We start from the raw sequence: 19,377 nt of genomic DNA on the forward strand, positions 1-19,377 counted from the left end.
GTACAGCCTTGGCAGACCATGTGTTCCAGTGTCTGCTTCAAGACATGGGACTCCTGCACTTTGTCCTGCTCTATCCCACCAGATTCCCTCTGAACAGACATTGCTGAGCAGTGAAAACCAGAGCAAATGATCAGAAAGCAAATGCAAGTCTCTGCAAGGATGCGGGAACCACAGAGATGACCTGAGAGAATGTGGAGGTTTTTCTCCTCAGGAGTCAGCAGCCAGTTCCTCCTGCAGATCACTGCAGAGAATGAACAATTCTGCATCTGCCTTCTGCCTCTCTCATCCAGCTCTCAGCAACTGGGGCTGCAGATGGAGAATCTCATGGGCTTTACTCTGAACACTCTTGAAGTTCAGACCTACAAGAGCTGAACACATGATTCACCAAGAAAATCAAACCCAGTTCTCCACTACCCAGAAAGAGAAGGAAACCCCAATGGTCAGAAAGAATCCAAAGCTCCTTCCAGTAATGTCAGTTTTTACCCACCTTGGTTAAAGAAAATCCTCTGACTCCAGCAGAAGCCAAGGGGGGTCAGCACTACAGTCCAGCAGCAGGGTCTGGGCTGCGTTTATTTGCACTTTACACAGATGGGCTGATTTACACAGGCCCCTCTAAAGTGGTTTTTTGTTTTACTGCTCGTTTATCTGGATCCCCTGTAGCTGTCCAAAGTAATCCTGATGATTTGTAACTCATTTTGACATAACCCCTGAGCCAAGGACTGCCGGGATTCCTCTTTGTCAGTGTGCATCAGCTCAGTAATTAATCAGCCAATCTCCCAGCTCTGCCCCGGCACTGAGGCACAGCCCCTTGATGTTTTTTTGGGTGAAACTCACCACTAGACTGGATCCAATAGAAAGCCCTGCTCTGGGCTCACCCAGCTGGGGAGTTTCAGTGGGATCCCTCTGCCTGAGGCTTGACCACCCAGGAGCCGCAGAGCGTTTCCTTCTCCACAGGCAGGAGCACAATTTCAGTTTTCTGTCCCTGGATTTCACATGGAACCCACAAGGTGTATGAAACAATTCAGGTGATTACATCCTGAATGGCACCTGCTGGCAGTGCCTCTGTCCCAGCCATGTCCCCGCTGGGATGGACACAATGCACTGGGAAACTCCAAGCTCCTCGCTGCACTGTGATGCCTCATCAACAATTATTTTTGTTGTGAGTTTGATAATGACAAAAATGTGTCAGATGGATGCTCCTAGAGAGGAAAACACCATATTAATGGGACAGAAAGAGCTTCCCCAGACAACTTCCCCAGATTCCAACAATCTGGTGGAGCAATGACCTTTGATTAATCTTTTTCTGTCTGTTCTTCTGTTGGTCCAACAAACCTCCCAGAATGGGTTTATAGGTCACTGCCTGATACCAGAAAGCAGCAACACAACTCACTACTGACTCTGATCAGTGGAGGTAGTAGAGAAATGGAATTCAGCATCCTATTGCCATGGCTCTGCCTTCACTTCTCCATATAGGGCATTGTTTCCCATCCCAGGGCATCCAGCAGCACCACCTTCTGAAACTACTCTTGCAAAATAAGGTTTCTCATATTTATAGAAAACTCTGTTGAGCAAAGAAATCCCTTGCTTACCATCAGTAATCACTTTGCCAGCCAGAGACAGGGCTCATCTTTCCTGATGAAACATTTTGCTTTGCTGATTTTGATCTCTTTTGTGAGTCCTTTCAGTTTTTTGGCGGGAGAAAAAACCAGCAGGAAAGGTTTGTTCAATGACACACTACCATGTTCCAGGTCTAGTCATAGCACTGCAAGGCAAGGGCAATCAAAACATTAGTATCTACTTCCTTCATGATCTGTAAGCCATGTGTCATTTGCTTCTGAAAATCAGCAAGGAGTGTCCAGGATAGGTTCTTGTCCCCCCAATCATTAAATAATTTGCATAGATTCCGATAAGCGCCTAAAGCAATACAGATTTTCCTGAAACAGTTTTCTCACTTTCTGTTCTTTATAATTAATTAACTGCCCCTGTCTTTCCTTCCTGTAAATTCAACAAGTTTCCAGATGACAGAACAGTCCTGACTGCTGGGGATCTTCTTCTTCAAGGTCTCATGCGATCACAGCAGGGTTTGGGTTGAGAGGGACCCAAAGCCCATCCAGTTCTCCCATCTCCAGGACCTGTTAGCATCCATCTGTCCTTCCCCAGATACCAACAGCAGGGATTGATTCCCAGATCCACTGCAGTGCAATTCCCAGTGCACCAGAAATCAGCACCAAACCCAAACCCACCCCAAACCAAACCCATGTGCACTGGGACACTGGTGGGACACTGGCGTGCTTCAGAGCTTGTCTGGAGGGTTCAGCTGGTGAAGGACAGCGACTGCAAACCTCCTCAGCAATGCAATCCCTCTGCTGAAGAGTAAGAGACGAAGAAATGTTGTTCCCTGGTCAAAGGAATGGAATGTCCTGGGTGAAGGGAGAGAAAAACCCTCAGCAAGTTTTCCCCTTTGTGTAAGAAAGACAAGGAGCTACTGGAGAGGATCCAGCAGAGGCCACAGAGATGATGAAGGGTCTGGAGCATCTCTGATGAGGAGACACAGCTGAGCCTGGTTAGTCTGGAGAAGGCTCAGAGGGGATCTCATCAATGCACATAAATATCTCCAAAGGGTGCCACTCTTTTTATGGTGCTCAGCAATAGGACAAGGAGCAACACCCATAAACTAAAAGTCAAGAATTTTCACCTCAACATGGAGAAGAGCTTTCCATGGAGGTGGCAGAGCACTGGAAGAGCTCCCCAGGGAGTGTGTGGAGTCTCCTTCTCTGGACATTCCAAACCCACCTGGATGCATGCCCTTGTCCCTGCTCCAGGTGACCCCTCCTTGGCAGGGTTGGACTGGGTGATCCCCAGAGGTCCCTTCCAACCCCAACCATTCTGTGAATCTCTCGAAGGCTCTGAGATGTTCTCAGCATTGTTCCTCTGCCCTGTCTCAGAACAGAGCATCCCTAGGTTGGAACAACTCCAGGAAGAGGCACAGCTTTAAAACTACTTTAGCTGACAGGGGGAAAAGGCAGCATCATCATATTTGTCCCTGCCAACCCCTATCCAAGCGTGTGGGGTGATTCAACCCCACAGTACATCTCAAGTATTTCCTTCTGTCTTGCTGGCTCTGGCGGTATTTTTGCAGCTCACGGCAGACAATTCCCATCGGCAAACCCGGCCCGAGCCGCGGTGTCAGCGCCGCCGAGCACGCTCAGGGCTGGGCTGTGGCTTCCCTCCAGTGGCACAAGCAGTCAGCTGCAGCTTCCTGGGACAGACCTTCCCAGGAGAGCAGGCACTGAGCTACCTGCCAAAAAATGACATTTTACTGCTCACTGCCCCCAGCCTCACTCTAAATATTCTTCTGTTCATTTCTACAACACACCTGTATTTATATAACACTTATATAACACTCATTTCTCCCACTTATATTTGAAACATCCAGGACTTTATCTGCATTATTTATTCCTGTTTTGCTGCACTGAATAGATACATGGCTAGAAGGTAATATTCATCCACAAAGTTAAACATGACAGAATATGATAGCCCAGAGCTACCTCAATTCCTGCCAAAGCCTTTGTTAATTGTCAATGAAGTACAAAAATTTCCATTTCACTGCCAGCAGCTATGAGATTTGAAGAGAACTGGGTTTGAAATTGGAAACTTTGTTAAAACGCAGCTCACTTTTCAATTTTATTAAGAATAAAATTTTATTAACATAAAATTTTCCAAATTCTATTGATATGAAAATCACCTACAGAGTACAACCTTTCCACTTGCTCCTACCAGGGCCATTAGGACTCAATAGCCAATGTTTTTATAGCTGGTGGGTTGGTTTTTTTAATTCCTGTTTTTTTAATCTAACCAAATCAAATTTAGACAAAATAGTTTTGTTTTACAGTCTAATTAACAGCAGCTACAGAAGATTTAAAATTGATACAATTTCTTAGGTTAACCACGTATATCCACTACTCACAGAGAGTGGAAATACTAAAGAATTTTTTTAACCCATCTAACCTGATTAATTTAAAAGTTTTAAAACATTTAGATCCTCCTTCTTGGAAAGCAAAACAGGTAACAGAGGCACATGGAAATACCAGCACTGCGTGAAGAATAAAGCCTCCTTAGAAGCATATTCCCAAACATCCCACCATGGTGGATGATGGAATTAGGCTTTGGGATGCTCAGCAGGTGAGAGGGAGCTTCTGCTCACCATCCACCAGTGGAATTTGTCTGTAAAAAATGATCCTTTCAGTATCTTCTGCTATTGGAGACAACGGCTGCTGCCAAACCCAGAGAGTGAATGTGAATCACCTCTTCCAGGAACACCAGTGGGGTAGGGACGGGTAGTCTGGCATCCTCAGCCAGCTCAGTTCCATTGTGGCAGCATTCCTGGGGTTTTTGCATGATCTGGTATTACCTGAAGGGGCCATAAAATGACAGCAGCCTCCAGGATATAAAATTTCAGCCTAAGAGTGGCCCCAGGAGAATTCAGGGGATAAAATAAGTAAAAAATTAACTTTCTTAGTTCTAACAGAGGACAATGTTCTGCTTTGTCTCCTGCAGTGAGACCTTTCAGAACTGACCACCTTTGCTGGAAAATGCTCAGCTCAGAATGCGGAGCCAAGGATCACAGGGGTTTAAAGGAGCCTCCATCCTGCTCCTGCTCAGCAAGAGCCAGAGCACAGCCACTGCCTTCTGCAGGCACCAAGGGCTTCCTGCCCCTTCTGCGGCTGCCATCAGGACCAGAAGAAAACTTGGGCTAATCGCTGCCTCTTCACATCACTGCGGCACTTGGGGCACTTCTTCACCACCTGGAGAAACCAACAGACAAAACACACAGGGAATGTATTTACTGTGGAGGAAATGCCACAAATGGAGGGAGTTTTGGTGCGGGCAAACAGTGATAAGGGGCAATGGCTTTAAACTGAAACAGGGAAGCATTAGATTAAATTTTAGGAAGAAATTCTGTACTCAGAGGGTGCTGAGAGGCCCTGGCACAGCTTTCCCAGAGAATCTGAGGCTGCTCCAGCCCTGCAAGTGTTCAGGGCCAGGTTGGATGGGGCTTGGGGCAGCCTGGTCTAGAGGAAGTTGTCCCTGCCTGTGGCAGATCAGCTTTAATGTCCCTTCCAATCCAAACCACTCTGATATTAAGTATCTCAAACACATTTTGGCCAACATGAACTACAAGCCACAGCAGCCACCTGTCAGTCCCAGAGATGGTATCTGCTGTTTGCAACCTCCCTGTTACCACACAGTCAATTATTTCCTTGGTACTGATAAAAAGGAGAGGAGGCTTTGTGGCACCATGCAAAGTGGCACCAGAATTTACAGCACTTGTCCCAGCTATGACACATCTGGGGGACTGAAATACAGGAACGAGGAAATGTGGAGCTGCAAGAGCTCTTGTGAAGTACAGCTGCACCTGTGGGTAAAATCCTGTCAACTGCCTGAGTTCCCTGAATTCCTGCTTCCTCTTGCACAGATGACAAGGAAATGTCTCCTTGACAATACCTGGACATGGATGACACACATGGTCATTGCCAAGAGTGTTGTAGGGGAACCAAGTACATTTATTTCTTCATAGCACCCCACACCTTTCTCATTAGCAGCATGAGACATGAAGACACATGAGGCATCATTTCTCCACTCAGGTTTCAGTTTGCTTCTTCACTAATCATCAACTTTAAAGTAATTTGACTTGCAGATGAATCCAAACTGTTCTTCTCATAGTTTGCAAATTACTGGTAAAACTGAACTGGTCTCTTTATTTCAAAAGGGAGATAGAAAATTTGCTTTCTTTAAAAAAAATAAATCTTTGGGAGAAGATTGCCAGATCAGGAGGCCTAAAAAGATGGTCAGCTACATCAGTGGCACTGCACAGCCTTCCCTGAAGTGTGGAAGTTCCTCATTAGAATCACAGAGTGGTTTGGGTTGGAAGGGACATTAAAGCTCATCCAGTTCCAAACCCCTGCCATGGGCAGGGACACTTTCCACTCAGTCAGGTTGGATGCCAAGCCCTGTCCAGCCTGGCCTTGGACACTTCCAGGAACGGGGCAGCCACAGCTTCTCTGGACAGCCTGTGCCAGGGCCTCACAGGGAAGAATTTCTTGCCAATATCCCATCTAACCTCTGGCAGTGGGGAGCCATTGAAAGAAAAGGTGCAGACTGCAGAGCAGGCTCAGGCAGTAGGATTTTGGTTCTGGTGACATTAACTGAAATATCAAAAATTGGAGGGGAGAGGAAAGGTCACTTTATCTCCCAACAGCCAGTGCTTTACCAAAGGCAATTTTAAGTGTAACATTTAATTGTGAAATCTTTGATTATTTCCCCATATTACAGATAGTCCAAATGAAAATAACTCAGTCTTCTTGGAAGACCCACATGAATAAATGCATTTAAACACCTGGAAGCAGCAACAGAACCTCTGGAGGGGAAAACCACACAAGCATATCCTGGTCCAGTCTCTGCAAGGTTTCCCCTAACACACTGAATCACCCAACATGCTCCAGCACTAATCCCCCTAATCCCCCTCTAGCTGTAAGGAATTCCATCTGCTCTGCTCCTCTAAAAGCTTCCAAAATTATTCACCACCTCTCCCCACCAGTGTTTTGCAAAAATAACAGATTGGACAAGATGACAATTTGCAAACCCCATGTTGTGAATGATGCTCTGAGTCACTTCCTTGGTGGGACAATATGCACCAAAGGGCTTTTGAGCTGAAAAAACAGTGAGTAAGTTATTAGGAAAGAAAAACAGGAGTTCTAAATGCAGCCCTGTCAGAGTGACAAAGCCCAGTCCCATCTGATGAGAATTCAGAGCTGGGACATGGTTGCTCATTTCCTGCTGGTAAAGGTATCCCAGTCCCAAACATATGGATGGGGTTGACTGTCCAACCTCACAGGGCATGAGTGGGAATGGGGATGGATGTGGTGGGACATGGCTCCTCTGGGATTGCTCAGAGAAACACAGGATCATCTTCCTGTTTGCAATCCTGTGTTTCCCTCTCAGCTGCATGACCAGCACAGCTCTGCCTCATCACTGGAGAGGCATCTCTGCATCAGCACAAGTCACATCCTAAACTACGAGGGGAGAAGGGAGGTTTGGACAACAGGAGGAATTTCCTCACGGAAAGGGAAGTAAAGCACTGGAACAGGCTGCCCAGGAAGTGGTGGAATCACCATCCCTGGAGTGTTCAAAAAACATGTGGCTATGGCACCTCAGGATGTGGTTTAAGGTGAATGCACTGGTGGTGCTGGGTTGATGGTCTTTAAGGTCTCTTCCAACATAAATAATTCTATCACTGTATTTGATTTTTCATTAACCAAACAACACCTGAATCACATCATGAGCCACTTAACACTCCTGTACACTGAGAACATTAATCACTACAGGTGTGTCTATAAGTAAGATTAATCAGGTAAGTGGCAGATATCAAAATAATAAATAATTATAAGATTATTCAGTAAGTAGCAAATATGGAAATAATTATTAGCAAATGACCCATGACTCATTTCCTCAAACATGGAAATGGGATGCATGGGATATCTAAATAGAAGAGAAAGAACACTTCCAGTTGGAAGGGATCTACAGTGATCCTACAGTCCAAGTGCCTGACCTCTTAAAGGGTTGTACAGAAGTTATGGCACTGTAATGTTGAAGAGCATTGAGGCCTCTCTAGGAAGCCTCTTCCAGTGTTTGACCAACCTCTTGGAATAGAAATGTCTCCTGATATCCAGACTGAACCTCACTGAGAAAAGCTTTGGGCAGCTCCCATGAATCCTGACATTAAATCCCAGGGAGAAGAGCTCAGCACCTCCCTGTGTCCCCTCCTCAGGAGGGGCTTTGGACAAGGACCTGGTGTGACAGGACAAGGAGGAGAAGCCTTAAAAGAGAGCAGGGTTAGAGGGGATATTGGGAAGAAATTTTTCCCTGTGAGGGTGGTGAGGCCCTGGCACAGGGTGCCCAGAGAAGCTGCGGCTGCCCCATCCCTGGAAGTGTCCCAGGCCAGGCTGGAGGGGGCTTTGGCCAATCTGGGATAGTGGCAGGGTCCCTGCTCATTGCAGGGGGTTGGAATGAGATGAGTTTTAATGTCCCTTCCAACCCAAACCACCCTGATCTTGTGCTTATTTTATATTCCTCTTGGGCCAACTCTGTCTTGGCTGCTGTATTTTATTTGGATGTCAGTCCAAAATTTTCTATGCTCACCTTACAATTCATTGTCTTCCCGAGAAAAATATCTTTCTCTGGAACTTGGAATAACAGATTATTTTGTACTTGCTTATAGATTGACAAGCTGAAGAAGTTTCTTTTCCTTCTGTACTGTTTTTGGATATTCCTGACCTCCACTGATCAGCAGCTTTCTCATCACATATGAATGTTTAGAAACCCCTAAACTCTTGCATTATTCTGGTTTTGAAAGTCTTTTAACATCTGGCTGCTGAATTAAAGGCTTGTAAGATGCTCCCAAACCGAGGCACCCTGGGACCAGCTACATCTTACCTAAAGAATTTCAATTTACTCAGCTGGGAAAACCAAGAGACTGGAGATATTTGAGCAGGAATTCAGAATCACAGATTCACAGAATTGTTTGGTTGGGAAAGACCCAAAAGGACACAGAGTCCAATGGTTGACCCAGCACTGCCAAGTTTACCTCTTAACTATGCCATTAAGTATCACATCTACACATCATAAATTCATCCAAGAATGGTGATTCAACCACTTTCCTGGGCAGTCTGTTCCTTGTTTGCCTCATTCTCATAACAGAGCTTTACAATAGGATTTTGATGGGGAAAATTATGAAACTGAGAAAGAAAAAAAATTTAAAATAAACATTAAAATATTAAAAAACAACAGTGTTTTTAAAGTTGACTCCAGAGCTTATTGCCTTTGTAGTTTTAGACCAGAAAACATGTGGAGGCAGCTTGGAAAGATGCAAAGGTGTAAAAACCCCAGCTTAGGGCAGAGATCTGCCTTCAATCATATTGCAAACCATGGGAAACAATGGATCAAATGGCAAATCTTCCATTGGCATTTGGGTGTTCTTCCTGGAAACAGAAGAATTGTGATTCCAGGCTTGTTCACATCATTCTCCTGAAAAGCACAAAATTCCCCGGCAGTTTTGGAAAAAACCAAACCAATAAACAGGAGAACCTTTAAGAACTGCTTCCAGCACGTTTTGCAGCAAGTGAAGTCACAAAATGGGCATTTAAAAGGCACATCATCCTTGGATTTGCAGTTAGAGCAGTGGAATCTTCCTAGAACAGAGGGGAGGGTGAGGAGAGAGAAAGAGAGGGAGGAAATGACTAAATTCCTGTAATCACCTGCGAAATTCTCATGTATCCACACTTCCAGCGCAGTCCAGAAAACAATGACCATGAGTGTAATGAACTACCTCAACAGTGCCCTGCCACATTCATTATTTCTTTCAAGTGACCTCACAGTCTCTTGATGCTTCAGATCCCAGTAGGAACTCGGGTTACATCCTTCCTTTACAAGGAAGTTGTCAAGAAAAAAAAATCCCTAAAGTTCTCAGGAAACTACTAAAGCATTGTGATGAAGACAATGAAGAACTTTGAGAGCACATGCAAGGTACAGAAAGTACAGATTCTCCTCAGCAAACCACATCAATCACACTGCACCTGAGCAAATACAGGCAGGAACCAGTGGTTTCATGCACCATCAGTCTCATTCCTGTAATTTATCTTTATTCCCAAGAATTAGAAAATTACATCCCAACTCTCTCCTGTACCTACCACACTCTGGTTCCATCTCTAGGGGAAAGATGGGCACAACTCCAGAGTCTGTGGGTGCTCTCACATTATTGGTTTCTTGGGACACTTCAGTCTTTGGCAACTCAAGTTCACTTTTCTGGCTGAAGCAGAAGGAGGAAATCTTACTCTGAATTTTTTCTGGTGCCCCACTCTTAGAAGGGGCTGCATCTGGGGAGAAAAGAAAACCAGTGTATGAACCTGTATCATGCAAAACAAAGTCAGTAGTAAATTCATACAGTTGTCACTGTATAAGAAGAAAAACAAACTTAAAGAACTAGTTTTTATGCCATAGTGCTTGGCAACAGATGTTTTTGATAGATATTAATACATTCAATATTACTGAAAGAGACCTTTTATATTGAAATAGTTCTATGGCACTTCTTCCTACAGAATGGGCCTTGATCCATTCCTGCTCCCATCCCACTTGGATGTAAAATTTCTGCCTTCACCCCTAACACACTTCACAGTTTAAACATGGCAGAACTATAACTAATTTCTTTCTTATTTCCTTGCACTTCCCCATCTCATGTTACCTTTTATCTTACTCCTGTTTGAGTGCGGTTTTTTTAACCCAATGTAGAGATAACAAATGACTTTGATTCTCTTTGACAGGACTCAGGCAGGGAGGCCCTAGCCCAGGAGAGGGACTTTTCACAGGGGTGGGGAGTGATAGGACAAGGGCAAATGGCCTTAAACTAAAGGAGAGCAGGTTTAGATTAGAGATTAGGGGGAAATTCTTCCTTGTGAGGGTGGTGAGGCCCTGGCATAGGGTGCCCAGAGAAGCTGTGGCTGCCCCATTCCTGGAAGTTTTCATGGCCAGGTTGGACAGGGCTCAGAGCAGCCTGGTCTATGGAAGGTGTCCCTGCCCATGGCAGGGGGTGGAACTGGATGAGGTTTAAGGTCTCTTCCAACTCAAGCCAGCCTGTGATTCTATGGTTGCGAGGCTGTTGAGCCCTACCCATCATAATAATAAGTAAGATTCTAAACTTTTGACAACTGCTCATTCCCTACCTTGTATGTGGCTGATTGCTTTTGTGCAGCCCTCCAAGCTCTGGGGTTTCCTTTCAGTTTGCTCCAGCTGTTGCAACTGCTTCTCTCCATCACCACAGACCATTCCAGTCAAACCCTTGCACAGCTCTCTGAACTGCTCTTTGTGGTGAGGACGCACGAACATGTAAAACCCTGGCCCAAAGAAAATGCAGTCAAATGCATAAGAAAACCAGTGCCTGACCATGGAAAACTCCTTGCTTTGGAGGGGAGAAATTCTTTGGAAGCTGAATAATATCAGTCAGATTCCTCAGAGTATATTCAGCTTGGTGAAACACTTGATGCTTTTGTGATTTTTATATTTACGGGGCTTTCCTTGCCAGAAGGCAGATGAGTATTTAGTATTGAAAATAATCCCAATTTGTCTTGAAATTCTTCCACTCTCTACAGCTCAGAATAAACACCCACCCCAGCACTTCACCTGAGAAGTGATCTAAGAACACAATATCCAAAGAGACCCTCAGGAAGGAAATTTCTTGTTACTGTTTGGTTGACAAGGATTCACAACACACATACAGAAATTCTAGAAAACCCCAATTATGATTTACTGCCAAGCACAGACAATTCTACCACAAGGTCCTCTGAGGTCAAAACATTTGCTCAGTAGAGACGGTGACTGTGAAAGAGAGCTCAGGGGGAGGTTATGACTCACACAGCTCATTTTCTCCCACTCTCCACTTTGCCAAGACTAATCTAACTTAACAGTTACCTAATACACCAGGATAAGGGTATGCTCTCACAACTTGCAGACTATGGTACCTATTCAAGGCCAGTGGAATATTTATTGTTATCTGCTAAAGATAACAAAGAAAATTCCATCAGCATTTCCCAGCATACAACGAATGCATCATTTCCAGCAGAAGAGTCATCTTAGAGACATGGGAGAAGGTGGAACTGAGGTGTCACATCACACAAGATATCACCATTGAGGCAGTCAGGATCAGCATATAATGCCTCTTCTTCTTCTTCCAAACAATTAAGTCCAATTTCAAATTTTAAAAACCTGTAGCTCCCTAAACTCTTCCATCACTAAACCCATGAAAGGAAAATAAAACAAAACAAACCACTTCTGAGAAAATAAATTATATCACAGCTCCAGAAATATTTTCAGCTGAAGCTCTGTAAAAGAATAGTAAATCAAAAGCCTAACTGCTTATCCTGAAACCTGGAAGTGATCTAAGAACTTAGCACCAGTACAGCAATCACTGGTCATGGGAATAAAATTGGGTCAGTTCAATAGTCAGCACTGCCCTTTCTAAAGAGCAATTGCAGTAATTGAGGAGAAAAAACAGTTAGGTGGCATGAAGGTTAGGACTGGAATTACTGAGGTGTTGTGTAGTTTTTAATGGACAATTTCTACCTGAGCAGACAGAGATAACATTTCATAACCTTGACATGTTTTGCTCTCTGAATGGCATTCACTGAACCCATTGTTCCAGCTGCTCTGCTGATCTGAGTAGCTAAACCAAAAGGTGAGACCTCACATAAGACCACAGCACCCACATTTTCCTTTCAAATAAATAAGAGTGATTTTAAAAAAACCCTTACTTTGTAGGAGATGAAAGTCCTGTGGCCTCTCAGTGGTGAGGGCTGCTATCACTGACACCATGGCATCGTAATTATCTGTCTTCTTGTAAGCCAGCAGAGCCTCATAGAACTGGCTGTAGCTGCTTTTGTCCAAAGCCCTCTGCACATCACTGAGATAGGCAGTCCTGAGGGCCTGGTGATGCTCTCTCCTGGAGCTTGGAGCCTTTTCAGCCTCTTTCCTTGGAGCTGCATTGGCATTCTGCCCTGGGAGACAAAGAACGCGTGAGCAGGGCTTGAGGAACAAACAGGTCACTCCATCATAACCACTTTTCACTCCATTTGGAGGGAATTCCTGAACTATTTCAAAGTGGTGAAGCCAACCCCACCTGCCCAGACCTGCTCCTGGAAATGGCAACAGAGCAAAATTATTCTGGGGATCACTTTTAGCATCTTCTGGAGCTCCTTGATAATTTTAAATGGAGACATGTGTCAGAAGGTCGCGAGGGAATGAGGGTAAACAGATGGGTAAACCAACTCTGCTGGCCTGAAATAGGTAATTTTAAAGTTCAGATTTCTCACCCCTTAATAATAAGAGCAGACAAGGGGTGGGATGTGTGTTTCCTAACAGGAAAACTATGTCCAAAAATACTATCTGACCTGAAACAACACTCAAGAGAGCACAAGAGCCATGTAGGAGGTCTGCAAAAGATAGAAGCAGCTTGGAACATTCTGCTAAATGCCAAGTGTACTTTATTTACAATATTATTCTCTGATTTCTGGTATGTTTTAGAGAAAAATGTTCTGGTTTGCATATCACAGGCATCCAGATATGGATGAAGGATATGATAAGAAATTTATTTAAATTAACCTGCCATATATTTTGGTATCTGGATCTTTAAAAGTCCTTTATTGGATGATAAAGATAATTAGGTTTCAAAACACAGGCTTCATTAAATTTGGTGGAAGTGAAAAAATTGAGTGTGCATTTTATAAGCAGTATTTATTGCATATCCTAGAGCTTTCTTATATTTCCACAGAGGCATTCTCTTCTTAAGGAGGCATAGAAATAACACATCCATTTACTCCTATTATTTTCTCAATTACTTTTTGTGGAAACAAATTTCTGTGAAACCATTCTAATGATTTCAGGACAAGATAATTACTAAAGATTCTGCTTTATTCAAATATCCTCAAAATAGAAAAGAAAATGGGAAAACAAATAAAAAGAAACAGTATAGCTTCACACATTAGAAGTATTTAAAGCCTTCCAGGAAATTGGCTTGTTTTTTTAAAGAAAGGATTAGCATTTGACTATTCTTTGTCCTCTAAAGAAAGACTTCTAAGCTGTCCAATGATCCTACTCATTTCCTTGTGAGAAACACAAAAAATTCCCAGCTGTTCTCAGGAAAACCCATAATTAAATAAATGAGCCCATGAACTTGAAGGTAAATAGTGGACAGAGCGAGATTAGAGGGATGCACACAGAGATTACATTTAGTACTCTCTGTTTCTGCAGAAAAAGCCAGGCTGTCCACAGAGGGAGTGTACACATTACACCAAGAACAAAATGAAACAGTTTCTACATACCTGAATTCATACTGACGTAATCTTAACTCACACTCCTTAAATGGCTCCCTTTCATGGACCCTGGACAAACAGGAAGCCCAGCAGACCCAACCCCCACTTTTCCCAGCTCAGCCTCTAGTACAAGTGTCTGGCTTCAGCTGGTTTCTTTTCACGTGCACCTTGATTTAATTTATTGACTTTCGTGTTTTGGTTTGCACAATCCTTGCTGAAAATTCCGAATTATCACCCCTCCCACCTAGAGAGGGGGAGCCACTGTGCTAGGCAAGCATAAAGGACATTGGTTTGCCCTAGGAGAACTTCCAGTCAATGATGAAATAAAACAGAATAGACTGGTTTTTATTAAACATGGAGGGTACCTGCACTATTGAGTCCTGTTGTCAAGTAGGATCCTCCTTGGTTCAGGTGGAGCCCAGGGTTCAGCTGAGCACACGAGGCCTTGGAGAATGTACTTTTCTGCTGGCTCTGTTTTTCTTCTGTTAAACGAAACCAGTCCATTAACAGTGAATTTAGGGAAGAATGAACATGGAATGGTGCATTTCAATGTATGCCATCCTGTGCTGAAAACATCTGAGCAACCCACAGAAGCTGTGGCTGCCCCATCCCTGGAAGTGTCCAAGGCCAGGTTGGATGGGGCTTGGAGCACCCTGGGATAGTGGAAGGTGTCCCTGCCCATGGCAGGGGGTGGAACTGGTTGAGTTTTAAAGTCACTTTCAACCCAAACCAGTCTGGGATTCCACATAGATTTATTTCTCTGATGATGAGCTAACGCCCCACTTTTTCAGAACTTTACTGCTCCAGGATTTCACAGATTTGACAAATTCTGTAAGGACACAATCACCCTCTATTCACAATTCTGCTGGCACTATGTGGGCAACAAAATAGTCACACACAATGTTGTTTAATTCCCCACAGTAAGTGATATTAGCAGATGAGTAAAATCCCCTTTTGAAACAAAATGACATAGTTATCAACTCTGCAGTAACCAATGCTCAGGCACCTGCACAGCTCAAGGGAAGGCAAGAGGACCATAGAGAGCAGAGACTTAGCTCAGCATTGATTAAATTGAACTTCCTTGAATTTCTACATCTCACATCCTGCTCTATGACTGGGTGAACAAGGACATTTGTCCTTCAAATGCTAGAACTCAACCAAACTCTCACCCATTCTCTTGGCCAGGATCTCCCTCTCCTCCCGTGGGAGGCTGTGCTCAGGTTTGTAGCCACAGCCCAACCCAGTCAAATTGCAGCATGCTTCATCAAACTGCTTTTTATGCTGGGGTCGAACAAACTGGTAAAAATCTTGCATCAGAGAGAAGGAAAAGGGGGGAAAAAAAGAAAGAAAGGAAAAAAAAATCAATCCACAACAGGCAATAAATACTACCAAAAGCTACAACAGCGGAACTTCAAGGTTAGATAAAAAGGTGCACCTAAATAAATTAAAATCTAAATGCTTTCATCTAATATTTATACAATAAGCACACTTACAAATTACAAAAAGGTCAGCTATCATGCAAACACTGAGCAATATTATCACCAGTAGGTAAAACCTCATTTTTTCAGGGAAAATATAGAGTAACTCACCCCTCAGTGAAACAGCCCTTGAGGTGCCTCAGAAACCTCAGATCCAAGTAACTGCTAGGCTGATACTTCAAATAACTGATGAACTGTTAACTTTACACCTCATGTTACTTACTACCCACAAAATGCTGGCCAACCAGAACCCTAAACATTAAAACAACTTTAGGTTTCAGGTGCCTGACAGTTTCCAAAACTAGATTTAGACCTTGATTTGATGATCAAATATTTTCTTACTTATGTAGATCATAGCAAATTGGAAAACCAAGTGACTGAGCTTCCTATTCTTTAACCTTAGAATTTCCCTGAAACTATAAATAAATGCATAACTATGCATTTATTATTTCAGTTGATGAAAAAGTCACAGAAAAATCTGTCCTTTTGTTCACAACCTGAGACGGAAAGGAAAAATTACACAGAAACTACTGTTAAACTAGAATAAATCTTGGTGGGAATTTGGCTCCTGTCAGTACAGTTGTTAAAAAGCAATAAAAAACCCCACCAATGCAGTAAGTATCCACATTTGCCCAGATCCCTTGTTTTATACTCACAATTATTTGACAGAAAATTTCTCTCTATATTCTATTTACTGCTTTAGCACTGAACTCCTATGAAGGCATCTCTCCAACTCACACAACCACACTCTTGATCTCCAAACTACCAGGAATAAGTCACTGTACTTTTAGAGAAGGCTTAAAATAACACAAACTTCCACGGAATATGATTTTCTTCAAGTGAAGATATGAGCTAACTCATGATAATCAGATTGATGAAAATCTTCTGTTTTATCTGGGAATATAAAGTGATTAATCATCTTAATTGAGTTGTACTTCATATCTAAAACATTTCTGAAGTACTCAAGCCTGTTTAAAAGATGACAGTCACATCTACAAATACACCAGGGATGACAAACACTCTGAAAGTACCTCGCAGCAAGACGTGCTTTTCTTCATCCTCTACAAAGAGGGAGCTCATCTGGGACAGCATGGCATGGAAGTCATCTGTCTTCTTGTACTGCTGCAGAGCCTTGGAGAAGAGCTCATAGTTCTGCTGGCTCAGGGTGTCCTTCACTGTGGCGATGTAAAACGTGGCCCGTGCCTTCTTGGGCTCCGCCGGCTCCGCTCTGCGCTCCTGCTGCAAGGCAGGAAACGCCCCGCATTAATAAAAAGCAGCACGTGAGGGGTTAATAAAGGTGGAGCAAGTTAGTTTACAATGCCAACAGCACACAGCATAATGAAAGGAATCCTAGAATAACTGTGGTTGGAAAAGTCCTCTGAAGTCATCCAGTCCAATGGCCCAGTGAGCAGCACCACTCTCTCCACTAAAGCATGGATGTTTCCACCTAACGGGGTGTAGTTATTGGCAGTCACCCCCATCTTTCATCTTGCCCACTGCCAAAACAGATAGCTTCAAGAAAAATTCCTAGAGGAGGCAGCCAAGTATCATTGCACAATTCTATTCTTAGGAGAAGGGTTAACAAAATGACATCTATTCCAAAGCTGGAGGCTGAGCTGACTCATAGTGACATCAGATAGCAACAAACTGCAAACACAACCTTTTGCATGAACCTGTTCTCTTCCTTCTGTCTTCTCTTGGATATTATCGGCTTTGGGATCAGTTTCGTTTGCCAGGTGCTTGGCAGATTGTCAGACAGGGAATATCCAGTTAGGACAGCACCTTGGACAACTACTAGCACTCACATCACCCAGGGATTCTCCTGAATTTATTGTAACTTAAGCAATTAGCTGCATAATGAGTTAACTGGATTTGGAGACAGGACAAAACATTAATGCACAGCTGAAGAGCTAACACACAACCATGACCCACCTCATGGGGGTAATATGTGATCCCTTACACCAAACTGGTCAGTTCAACCATTTGAGGCTCTATCAGAGCAGCTGGACTTGCTGATCATTGTAGGTCCCTGCCAACTGAACTATTCCATTTTTATCAAAAAGAGTGAAATCATCCACCACCCCAGTCAAATTGTTCACAAAGCAATCAGTGTCAGAAAACAACTCTTTTCACCTACCACCCTATGTGGACCTGTGCTTGATTTGGTCTGGGATGTCTGGATTTGGGAAAGAGCACAACAAATAGCTTTCAGATGTGCACAGATAAATATTTACAATTTGGAGAAAAAACACTTGTTCTAGCATCACTTATCTGTCTGCCTGGAAATTTCCAATTCAAATTAAAGCAATCTATAAATCAAAGGGATGGCACAGACACAGGGAAACACATACTGTATTGCTGACTAGCTTTATTTTCTTCCTTCCTCCTTTCTGCTCATCTGTTAATCTCTTCTCATACTGAAGGGAAAGCGTGGACAGACGATGTGCCTGTCAAGATGAAAAGAAAGTAAGTAAGATACAAAAAATGCTTTTCAGAGTTACTGCACATTTTATGTAGGTATTTCCAGCAGTAAAACCTGGTAACCCAGATTGTGACACCATTCAAGAAAGGGAAACAAGTCAACCTAAATTATTGTAATAGAGCCTGGGCACATACCCGTTTCTAGAGGGTAGAAATTTACTGGACAACTCACAGAGACCAAACTAGAAGAAATTAAAGACAAAGTTGGTCTTGAGGGTGCAAATTCCTGGCTAAGCAAAGCTGGACTCACAGCAGACTGTTCCAGAGCAGCCTGAGAGTGTACACAGACTGTGTGTAACCAGTGGTTCACACTCCCCTTCACTTTCCTGCCTGGAATTCCCTGTATGTAACGGAGTGAAGAATTGGAATATAAGCAGCAAGTCAAATATTTATGATACATGCGGTAAATCAGAAAAATTATCAAAACCATCTTTTTAGTCCCATGTTGTGTAAAGGCAGCACATTGAAAAGCATGATTCAGCAGAAATAAGGCTTCCTAGACATGAGCTGTAACTCACAAAGAAATCTGACTATGGGGAAGTGTTATTACTTAAATGGATTGAGAAATTATTATTTGTATTGTGAATTTTTGAGATGGCAAAGCAAATTCTTTCAGAATGAGAGCAGCTAAACTTTCATTATTTAGGGATCAAGAGTGCAGTGTAACTTTGATTAAAGGAAAAATGATAACACAGATAATATGCTGTATTGCGAGGACAGGAAATGACACCAACCCCATCCTCAGTCCAAATCCAGTGCTCAGAGAAGGACTCAGAGTGAAAGCTGGCTGCCTGAGAGCCACTGCCTGTCTCATGACTACACTCACCAGACTGCTGAGATCAGGTCACCAACTTGGGAGCAGCACAGGGTGACCCCAGAGCTCTCCACAGGCCTCAGACAAGCAGCAATACCAAATACACAAATAGGCCAAATACACAAATAGGAAGTGGACCTGAGCAATTGTCAAGCTATTGGGTTTATCAGCTTACCTAACTCCAGGAAATGCTGAGCTCTGCCAAAAGCACTGCAGCTGTGTTAGGAATATTCTGTAGCTGAGTTACCAAAGTCCCTGGAATTGTGCCAGGCTTTCCAAAGAATAGATTTTGGTGTCAATATCATGGCCACCCAATGGGTGACAGAGCCCATTTCCCACTTGGCTGCACACATGTTAAATATTTGGTGCCCTTTGTACATTCCCTCTGATCTGTACATGTCTCCATTCATGTCCTTGGGCCTACTCAGATATCCCCCAGACACTCCTACATTTACACGTTTTACCTCAGGCATTCTTCCCCTGAGGAAAGTACTTAAGAATGCTGCAATAGGCATTGCTGAATGGGTCTGCAAGCCAGCAGTAAAATACTCCAGCCAAGTAAAGGCAGTCACCTCTCCAACTACTGCAAACAGGGATTTTGGGAAAGCAAGAACACAGCTTAATCACTGATGTATCAAAAATACCAATCCAAGAGGAAAGAAAATTAACAGCACAGAAGCAGCTTTGT

General features: G+C 43.4%; 1 protein-coding gene across 3 annotated transcripts in view; it reads right to left on the minus strand.

Moving 5' to 3' along the window:
* Window positions 1-3,748: 3,748 nt before the first annotated feature.
* The window catches only part of RTEL1 (regulator of telomere elongation helicase 1), a 44,710-nt gene continuing 29,081 nt past the window's right edge, over window positions 3,749-19,377 (minus strand). Inside the window, exons 28-35 of one of the 3 annotated variants that reach the window (XM_030963417.1) lie at window positions 17,746-17,841; window positions 16,426-16,633; window positions 15,086-15,223; window positions 14,282-14,398; window positions 12,360-12,602; window positions 10,776-10,946; window positions 9,747-9,932; window positions 3,749-4,805 (exon numbers count right to left, since the gene is read on the minus strand). In XM_030963417.1, the coding sequence (XP_030819277.1) occupies window positions 4,774-4,805; window positions 9,747-9,932; window positions 10,776-10,946; window positions 12,360-12,602; window positions 14,282-14,398; window positions 15,086-15,223; window positions 16,426-16,633; window positions 17,746-17,841 (1,191 nt within the window). In that variant the 3' untranslated portion in view covers window positions 3,749-4,773. Of the gene's footprint in view, window positions 4,806-8,912; window positions 9,249-9,746; window positions 9,933-10,775; window positions 10,947-12,359; window positions 12,603-14,281; window positions 14,399-15,085; window positions 15,224-16,425; window positions 16,634-17,745; window positions 17,842-19,377 lie in introns of those variants that run through there. The other 2 variants (XM_030963416.1, XM_030963418.1) reach the window with 2 other exon arrangements.

This window comes from Camarhynchus parvulus, chromosome 20 (genome assembly GCF_901933205.1).
Source record: "Camarhynchus parvulus chromosome 20, STF_HiC, whole genome shotgun sequence".
Taxonomy (NCBI): Eukaryota; Metazoa; Chordata; class Aves; order Passeriformes; family Thraupidae; genus Camarhynchus; species Camarhynchus parvulus.